The sequence below is a fragment of the Poecilia reticulata genome, linkage group LG11 (genome assembly GCF_000633615.1).
Source record: "Poecilia reticulata strain Guanapo linkage group LG11, Guppy_female_1.0+MT, whole genome shotgun sequence".
Classification (NCBI taxonomy): Eukaryota; Metazoa; Chordata; class Actinopteri; order Cyprinodontiformes; family Poeciliidae; genus Poecilia; species Poecilia reticulata.
The window spans coordinates 28,178,284-28,187,297 of NC_024341.1; the positions used below are offsets into that span (position 1 = coordinate 28,178,284).

Sequence of the window (9,014 nt, forward strand, 5' to 3'; positions counted from 1 at the left end):
GGTTGCCAGAGCTGCTGGTTGCCAGAGCTGCTGGTTGCCAGAGCTGCTGGTTGCCAGAGCTGCTGGTTGCCAGAGCTGCTGGTTGCCAGAGCTGCAGGTTGCCGGAGCTGCAGGAGCGTTCCTCACCAAAGTAGATGTCTGCCTGCGTGACGAGCCAGGCCTGGTTGTTGGGGTTCAGCGTCAGCGCGTAGGAGACCAGCTCTTTGACGGTCACAGCCACCGCCTCCACGTCCACCGCCTGGATGCTGCCCGACACAAACACCCTGGTCACTGACAGCTGCAGCAGGGGGCGCTGCAGAACCGCTACAGAAACTCACTTTGGAAGAGAGGATGGCCAGATGGACAGATGCTCGGCTGTCACTTCGTTCACTATGTCGTCCTGAGGAGGAATGATTGGAAACATCAACTGACCGCCTTGAACTCAGCAGAACCTGGCGGCAGGTTCAGGGACCCACCCGAACGATGCTGTGGAGTCTCACGAACAGCGAGATCAGAGTGGTCAGCACCAGCGGCTCCTGGGAGGAAGAGGACGGTCAGAGCCCAGAGCTTCGCACTAAATGTTTCTGAAGGTCGTCACTCACTCTGAGTTTCTTTGTGAAGGTGATGAATTTACTCCTGAAGGGAAACAGAGCAGAATGAGGCGGGTCCAAACGGCCGGGCAGTGCCGTTTGGACCCGCCGACTCACCGCTGCAGGATGCCCAGAGACGACTCGCGCTGCTTGATCAGACCCAGCCGGCCGTCGCTGCTGCGCTTGTGCTGGACGGAGACGCTGCAGATCTGCACCACCACCTCCCACAGCTCCTTGGCAGTGCGCCGACTCTCTTTAGGACCTGGGAGCTCCTTGCAGGTGGAGGCCAGGAGCTGGCCCAGCTTCAGAACCAGAACCAGAACCAGAGAACATCGTGACACCGAGGCCTTCTTCAGCCGGAGGGAGCAGCAACGCGTGGCGGTTTACCTTGATGTACGGGTTGTTCATGACCAGAGACGGAGGCACCTGCAGCGTCAGGTAGTCGTTCTCCCTCCAGTTCAGCATGAAGGCGACGCATTCCTCCCCGATCACCTGGCGCAGGGGAACGTCTGACAGAACCAGGAGAACCTTCAGGTCACCACTGACCCGGTCCTCAGTTTGCTCCTGTTCTGGTTCTGATCGCAATCTTTCATCCAGTTAAAAACGGAGGGGGAGGAGTCTACAGGGGAGGAAACTAAAGGAGGGGCTTAGAGGGGGAGGGGCTAAAGGAGGAGGAGCTTAGAGGGGAGGGGCTAAAGGAGGAGGAGCTTAGAGGGGGAGGGGCTTAATGCAGGAGGAGCCTAGAGGGGGAGGGGCTAAAGGAGGAGGAGCTTAGAAGGGGAGGAGTCTGAAAGGGGAGGGGCTTATAGAGGGAGGGGCCTAGAGGGGGAGTAGCTTAGAGAGGACGGGCTAAAGGGGGAGGAGCCTGTCCTGTTATCTTGCCACTTTGACTGGACGTTTCTGTTCTGACCCAGAAACTCTTCAAGATCTTCCAAACTGAGACGGATCTCTGTTCCTCTCCTGAACCGTTGCAAACAGCTGGACCCGACCACAACCAGAACCTGCAGAGGCACCAACTCACCGTGGATCCTCATCTCCAGGTAACCTCTGACCCGGCTCACCAGCTCGGGCGGCGGCCGCTCCCGGCTGCCGTCGGCGGCCTCGTGAGCTCGTACGTCCAGCAGCAGCGTCTCGTTGAGCATCACCTGCCGCAGCTTCGGAGAAAACTCTGTGACGAGCTCCAGGCAGGCGGCGAACAGCTGGCGGGCCGGCCCGAAGTCCTGCAGGGACACAGGACCGGTTCTGGAAAACTGGCGGATTAATCCTGGGTAATCCAGGGTGTTTGGGATTAAACCTTTATGGAGATGCAGTGCAGAGCTTTGGCCATCAGGATGTAGACCAGATCTCGGGTCAGGCCGTCTTTGATGGCGAGGACGGCGCCGATGTAATCTGGAGGAACCTCCCACTGCGGACAGGCGGCAGCCGATTGGTTCAGAGCTTCATGGTTACCGTTAACAACCAGGCGGGAGGGGGGGGGGACTGACCTTTCCGTTGACCCTCCAGAAAGGTCGCTCCGCCAGGCCGTGGAGCTCGATCAGGATCTGTCGGATCCGGCGCGGGTCCAAGGCCCGGATCAGCTGCTGCTCCAGCTGGCCGATGTTCACACTGGCCGAAGCTGCAGAGCGAGCAGAACCGGATCAGCACCAGAACCGGGCCGAACAGAACCCGAACCGGCTCCCTACCTGGGATGTCGTAGAAGGACGGAAGCGGCTTGGCGCTCAGGTTGACGCCACCCTTCTTCCTCGTCTGCTCCATCAGAACCTTGCGGTCGTCGTCCCTCAGCAGCTCCAGGAAGAGCGGATGAGACGTGACGGTCAGAACCAGAACCCGGTCCTCCAGGTTCTCACACAGAGTCCTGCAGGAACAGCAGAGACCCGGTCAGAACCGCCACAAAGTTCTGCTCTGACTGCTTCTAGTTCCTCCAAACAGATCCAGTCTCAGCGCCCAGCAGGAGGGAGAGCGTCTCCGGTTGCTATGGTGATTCCAGTCTCCGGTTGCTATGGTGATTCCCAGGACAGAGGGGGCGGGTCTCCCTGGGATAAGCTTTCAGGGTTCTGATGGAAACGGCGGAGCGGCAGCGGTCCAGTCTCTGGACTCACCTCAGGAAGGCGGCGGTGTTCCTCCTGGCCGACGGCCGGTCCCGGTCCAGAGAGCGGGACGACACCTGCAGCGGCAGACAGCAGCGCGTTGGCTCGCCGTGCGCCAGCGAAGGACGGGAGTTCGAACCCGGCGCTCCTTACCTCCAGCAGGAAGTCCACGATCCGCTTCCCGGGCTTCAGCAGCAGCTGCTGGAACCCGACGCTCAGAACCTCTCCGTCCAGAGCGTCTCGCACCGCGTTGCACACACACAGCTGGCGGCACAGCGGGTCCAGACCCGGCTCCCTGCAGAGACACACCGAGTCGGACCGGGACCGGACCGGGACAAGGACCGGGCCGGGACCAGGACCGGACCGGACCTCAGTGTGACCCAGATGTGATCACATGTAGTCAAACCGTGAGAAAAACCCACAGAACCTTTGAATCTGAACCGGTTAGAACCCAAACCCAGCAGAATGTTTGGGATTCCTCCAGATCCGGAGCAGATGGTTCTGTCTGCCAGGCGGGCAGAGGAAGCGTCAGGTCGGTTCTGAACTCACCCCTGCTGGGCCCGGTACAGCAGCTCCCTCAGAACCGAGCGCCTGAAGTGGGTCGGTAAGCTGCGGGCAGCGTTGTCCCTGATGAAGGCCTCCACCACGGCCTGGAAGCAGAACAGTTCAGACCGAGTCCCAGGCTGGCCCGGCCCGGCAGAACCCACCTGGTAGTCCTGGTTCCGGATCAGGCTGTTGATCCGGTCGTAGCGGGTCGTGTGCGTGTCGGCCGGGTCGCAGTCGCCGGTCAAAGCCTTGCAGGCGTTCCAGTAGCCGGCCAGGCGCTTCTCGTCCAGGTGGACGTGGACGGCCTGGTCCAGCTGGGACAGAGACAGAGACAGGTTCTGGTTCTGGTTCTGGAGAACGGACCTCTGTGCGGCGGCCTACCTTCTTCAGGAGCTCCTTGGTCATCCTGAAGTGGTCCCGGGCCTTCTGATAGGCCGGCTGGTCTGTGCAGCCCCGCTGGAAGAAGATGGCTCCCAGGTCGTAGTGCACCTGGAACAGAGGTCAGAGGTCAACCCGGCCCCCCGGCTGGAGCGGCGGCAGCCGGGCCGTCGCTCACCTGGCAGTGCAGCTCGTCGGCGCTGATCCGCAGGCCGGCGGTGGAGGACTCGGTCTCCCCGTTGGCGGCGGCGGCGTCGGAGCCCAGCAGGTCCAGCGTCCGCAGCGTGTGGACGTAGAAGTCCTTCTTGAGGCGCAGCGCGGCGTCCAGCACGCTGACCGAGTCGGCCGCCTGCTCCTTCAGCTGACAGGAGACAGCCTGAGCCGCAGCCAGCAGACCCACACACTCACCACCGGCTACTCACCACCGCCAGGATGTTCTCCGTCAGCTCCTTCTCCTGCTGCACCACGCTCAGCCTGCAGGGGGCAGCAGCTTTATCATCCTCAGCGCCTCATAGCTCATGATCAGCTGTTACATTTAGTAACGTCATAATAAACAAACATGTTTTATTAGAGCAGCAGAACCATTTTCAGAAATCAGTTATTCTGACAATCGGATAAAAATGTGTCATTCTGCAGTTTTCATTTAATCACTTCAATTAGTTTTATACAACATTAAAAACAACATTTTCCTGCCTAAAGCTGTCAGTGAGCTCTGGACCGTCCAGGCCCAACATCAACATGTCATTAATTACCAAGGTTAATACGCAGATTAACTAAATGGTTAGTAGCTGGTGATTAACAGATGGATCTGTTGGTTTCATCTCAGATTAAAACGTTTTACTGGACTTTGTTGCTTCTTTTTACAATCCGCATTCAACCATTCCCAAATAAATAAAGTTTTATTCTTAGAAGAACTTCACAAAAAATGTAAATTAAAACGAGGAATGCTGAGAACCTTGAAGTTTGGTTTTAAAACTAAGGAAGTATTTCTTCTTTCACCAGATCAGCATCAAATCGCCGTCAGGATTTGGTTCTTTCAGACGTGGATCAACCAAACTTCTCACATCTTCTATGTGTCATTATGATTTATTGTCATAATTTAAAAACTTAAACAAATCTGTTATTGTGGTCCTGATACTCTGAGGTTTAGCTGCTGCAGTCAGAGGTGAGTTTAATTACCAAGTCGTTACCAGGGAGCCAATCAGCTGCAGCGCTGCAGATTCAAATGTTCCTGAAGTGAACAGCATCACTATAAATGATCTGCTGCTTCACTCAGATTCTCCAAGTGTCAGTGAACGCATCACCTAACCAAACAGCTGCAGCTGAAGGGTTTTGTTCATCTACCAGGAAAAACAAACCGAGTGACAGGAAGTGATGCGGCGGCGCTTACATGTTCATCTGATGAGGTCCTGGTTTGTTCTGCTTCTCTGGAAAGCTGCTCAGAACGATGGTCCTGATGGCCCTGCACCAGAACAGAACACATTTCATCCACACGCATGGCCTGCAGCGGAGGGGCGGAGCTATGGGGGGATGTGACTATAGAGATCCAAGTCTGTATCACGTCTGATGAGAGCTGGAGAAGGTGCCCAGCCCCCCGGCCCGGTATAAAGGGCCCGGTCATTAGCCCCGCCCCCGGTCATTAGCCCCGCCCCCCGGCCCGGTCATTATCCGGGTCGTAGAAAAGGTGAAACCGCTCTGTAACGTTTCCCTCCCACATGACGGCCGTTCCTCGGCAAACCAGCGGCTCCTCACCAGCGGTTGTAGATGATGACGGCCATGGCGGTGGTGGGCGGCAGGGTGGACAGGTCCAGCTCCACGTGCTTCACGCCGGCCGGAACCTTGCTGACGCACAGCAGCTCGTTCAGCAGCATGTTGACCACCGGGATGGTCAGCCTGGCCCGGAGGAACAGAACCGCAGGCCGTCAGTCAGAACCAGGCCAGAACCGGCCCCAGAACCAGAACCAGAACCAGAACGTACCCTCTCTCCAGGCTGTCCAGGTCCCACTTCATGTGAGCGGCGACTTTCAGCGCCAGCAGCTTCAGGGTTCGGTTCCTGCGGTTGTCTGCCGGCGGCTGCACCTGGTTCTGTTCGTTCACCGACGGCTTGGAGGCCTGCTCCAGGAACTGGACGATGAGCTGGACCTGCGCCGGGTCTGCTGGACAAGACACGGTGCCGTGCGTGAGCCTCGGACCCGGCAGAACCAGAACCGGCTGCGGCGCGGAGCACTGACCTGGGCTGGCTTTCTGCAGGTGCGTCTCCAGCAGGCCGCCGTCCAGCAGGAACTCGAACCAGGACACCTGCAGCGGCGTGCCGGGCCGGCTGCCGGTCACCGCGGCGACCCGGTCCGCCGCCTCTGAGCTCATCCCGCCCTGCTGGGACGACCAACACATGGGAATGACCTGGGAGGAGTCCAGTCCGACCCGCAGAACCAGAACCAGCAGACTGGAGGGAAAACTCATCGCTACAAGCAACCGGCCCAAAATGAAACGGTTCCCTTAAAGTTGTTGCCTCCGTCCCTAAAATACGGACTCGTCCCATATTTGGCTGTTAAATGTCCCGTATTGAACCGACACGGGACGCGATTTGTTCCGTATTTCTATAACTGTCTGATAGACTCGCCTAACACACGTCAACACTAAGAGTAACAATAATGACCAAAATAAAACAGGAAATATGAAGGTCAGCTGAATAGTAAAAAGGACCCCAGAACGCTACATACCGATTGTTGCCTAGAGACGTACCGACTGTTGCCTAGAGACGGACCGACTGTTGCCTAGAGACGGACCGACTGTTGCCTAGAGACGGACCGACGCTGTTGCCTAGAGACGGACCGACGCTGTTGCCTAGAGACGGACACTACGCAGCCACGGTGAGCTGCTATTTAAAACGTCCTCAGCCCGATGCGCCACCGTCCTTAGAACCAAAACCTGTCAAAGACACAGACATGAGAGGGAAGACGCAAATCCCAGGGTGAATAATGTTAGTGAGGACGAACAGAGGGAATTAAAAACAACAGAAAGTGTCCATCATGCTGCTGTATGATAGACAGAATGGATCAGGACAGGAACCGCAGACCCGTCAGAACCTGAAGAACCAGAAATCAGCATCTCTTCATCCCTCAATCATCTCCTGAGGCTGATATGGTGCAGAACATTTTATTTTTCAGCCTCTTATTGTGCTTTTAGTCACTGTTATGAGCTGATTAATCTAACGTTTAGTCGCATCAGCCAAATAATACAGATGGTGATTTAGAGAACAAATCATACTGAGAGATTAACAGTGAATATTTCCTACTTTTAAAAGGTTGGTTAGAGTTTCTGTTTGGTTTATTAAGAAATGTTGCATCTTTAATGAACTCAGTGGTCATTTAATGTATTATTAATGCACCAGACCTGCAGCCCAGGGGCGGATCTAGATGGGGGCCAACGGGGGCCAAGAAATGATGCTGAATAAACGTCTTAATGCTCTGTGGTGGATTTTTTAACCTTCACGATTTTACTTTAACGTTGAATTAAAGATGATAGTGCTGCACTTTCAGCTGCTGCATAGAATCACTTTCTACCTGCCAGGATCTGAACCTGGATCTCTGGAGACACAAGTGGCTCTTTGGCTCACTTCATATATCAAATGATGAAATATTGCTCTGTCTTTTGTTTCATTTTTTAAGTGTCCCCATGAAAAAGCACCGACTGCCCCTGGTGGTAAACTTGTTCTAGAACCAGCCTCCAAATCCATCTGTATAAATATTTAGTAATATTCTTTACAAAACCAGAATTTTCACATAACTTACACTTTTGGCTGTCTGAGGACACATTTTGAATATTAAATCAGGTGTTATGATCAGTTCACCAGATACATTTTACACTTTGCTTAATTAAACATGTGAAGATATGATCTGACTTTGGATGCTGTATGTCTGAACGGCTGCTCTCTGGGTCACCTTTTAAAAACAGAAACATTGCCATTTTTAAGTCTCCCTCATTGTTCATGTAGCCGAAATGACTCGGACATGCAGAAGCTTTTCCACGTCTGTTTAGAAAATGAATGTTTTCATGGCAGCGCAGCTGGAGATGCTTTATTATCCGCAGGGATCGACAGTTCAGCTCTACGGGAAACTTTTAAATAAAACTTTCTGCCTCATTTCTGTGTCTGACTCTAAAACCGGATGTCAGCAGAATGAGAACAGCATTAACTGGAATTCGGCTTCATTTTTAAGGGGCATATTTAAGAACAGAGAAGAGAAACAGCAGCTTCGTTTCGCCAACATGGCGCCGAAATGCTTCACTTTCTCTGCCAAAGTCCAACAGAAACATTCCGCCTTACCTCCGCGGACCCGACCGGACAGCCAGGGCCGAAACGATCCGAAAGGTGTGAAAAAATGTTCAAATAACGAGCTGGAGCAGCTACAATATCTGACTCTCACGGTTCATTGTGCGGCTCGACATCTGTGCTTCCGGTTCCGGTCTGTCACCAAGGAGACGCAGGCTGCGCAGCTTCTGCGCATATTTATGCGCCGCTCGGGAAACTTTAAAAACAGCGCCAGCGACGGTTTCATAATAAACTGGAATGAAGAGATGATATGAATAAAGAAAAATAAATTTATCTAATTTCATAACTGAGCTGAAATGATTAACGGATAATATTTCTTCGATATCAGCTGGAGTTAGGAAGAAGGCGGATAAACTGAGCAGGAATCTGATAAAACTTTCTGATCATAACTGCAGAAGAACCAGAAACACAAACATTGTGATCAGATCAGTCATTTAATTCTGAGCTTCTCAGCTGAAATGTCACTAAGGCAGAAGGACCGTCGCTGTGTGATACAAGCAGCTTAAAATAATATTAATATAAAAATCCCTGAAAGCAGACCGTTCATGCAGCAGCAGCGCTGTAGGCGAAGCAGCAGATCCAGAAAACAGCAAAACATTCAGAAAACGGTTTTCTGTCCAACAAACTGCATGGAAACAAAACATTCCAGAGGAAAATCTGCTGCTAAACTGATTAAAGGGACAAAATGTTTGAATTTGTGAAGCAAAGACAGAAAGGGACAGAAATAAAAGGTTTTTATTTCTTTTATAAAATATATAAAAGAAATAAAAAATCATTTATAATATTTTTTCATTTTTCTCAGTAGCTCCTGATAAAACCTGCAGGCTAAAACCACCGACAGCAACAGGAGATAAAAACAACAGGGTTGCCATGGCGACGCCCTCCTTTCCTGGGGCAAACAGAACCGCCACGTCCACTTTGGGTTTCGGGACTGAATGGGTTCTAATTTAAACAATGATGAGACGAGGAACCAGAACCAGAACCAGAACCAGAACCTCCTTCAGATCTCTCCGCTGTTACCGCGGTAACGGTGGCTGAAGCATTCAGGAAGTCTGCGAAGGACGGAGGAAAAACAAAATGACGGCCAAATAAATACGACATCCA

The 9,014-nt window shown here is 53.1% G+C and overlaps 2 protein-coding genes across 6 annotated transcripts in view; both read right to left on the minus strand.

The window, feature by feature from the left end:
• The window catches only part of ints8 (integrator complex subunit 8), an 11,188-nt gene extending 3,125 nt beyond the window's left edge, over positions 1–8,063 (minus strand). For 2 of the 5 annotated variants that reach the window (XM_017307565.1, XM_017307564.1), the window contains exons 1-22: positions 7,905–8,063; positions 5,812–5,953; positions 5,559–5,733; positions 5,333–5,473; positions 4,971–5,042; positions 4,003–4,054; positions 3,759–3,941; positions 3,584–3,691; positions 3,364–3,516; positions 3,206–3,306; positions 2,810–2,951; positions 2,669–2,733; positions 2,252–2,424; positions 2,054–2,184; positions 1,864–1,974; positions 1,591–1,789; positions 957–1,078; positions 687–871; positions 582–615; positions 456–515; positions 318–379; positions 127–245 (exon numbers count right to left, since the gene is read on the minus strand). In XM_017307565.1, coding sequence (XP_017163054.1) covers positions 127–245; positions 318–379; positions 456–515; positions 582–615; positions 687–871; positions 957–1,078; positions 1,591–1,789; positions 1,864–1,974; positions 2,054–2,184; positions 2,252–2,424; positions 2,669–2,733; positions 2,810–2,951; positions 3,206–3,306; positions 3,364–3,516; positions 3,584–3,691; positions 3,759–3,941; positions 4,003–4,054; positions 4,971–5,042; positions 5,333–5,473; positions 5,559–5,733; positions 5,812–5,944 — 2,521 coding nt within the window. In that variant the 5' untranslated portion in view covers positions 5,945–5,953; positions 7,905–8,063. Of the gene's footprint in view, positions 1–126; positions 246–317; positions 380–455; positions 516–581; positions 616–686; positions 872–956; positions 1,079–1,590; positions 1,790–1,863; positions 1,975–2,053; positions 2,185–2,251; positions 2,425–2,668; positions 2,734–2,809; positions 2,952–3,205; positions 3,307–3,363; positions 3,517–3,583; positions 3,692–3,758; positions 3,942–4,002; positions 4,055–4,970; positions 5,043–5,332; positions 5,474–5,558; positions 5,737–5,811; positions 5,954–7,904 lie in introns of all 5 variants that reach the window. The other 3 variants (XM_017307563.1, XM_017307561.1, XM_017307562.1) reach the window with 2 other exon arrangements.
• The window catches only part of LOC103473089 (dpy-19 like 4), a 10,892-nt gene continuing 8,351 nt past the window's right edge, over positions 6,474–9,014 (minus strand). The window contains exon 14 of the mRNA XM_008423046.2: positions 6,474–6,508. Coding sequence (XP_008421268.1) covers positions 6,474–6,508 — 35 coding nt within the window. The remainder of the gene's footprint in view (positions 6,509–9,014) is intronic.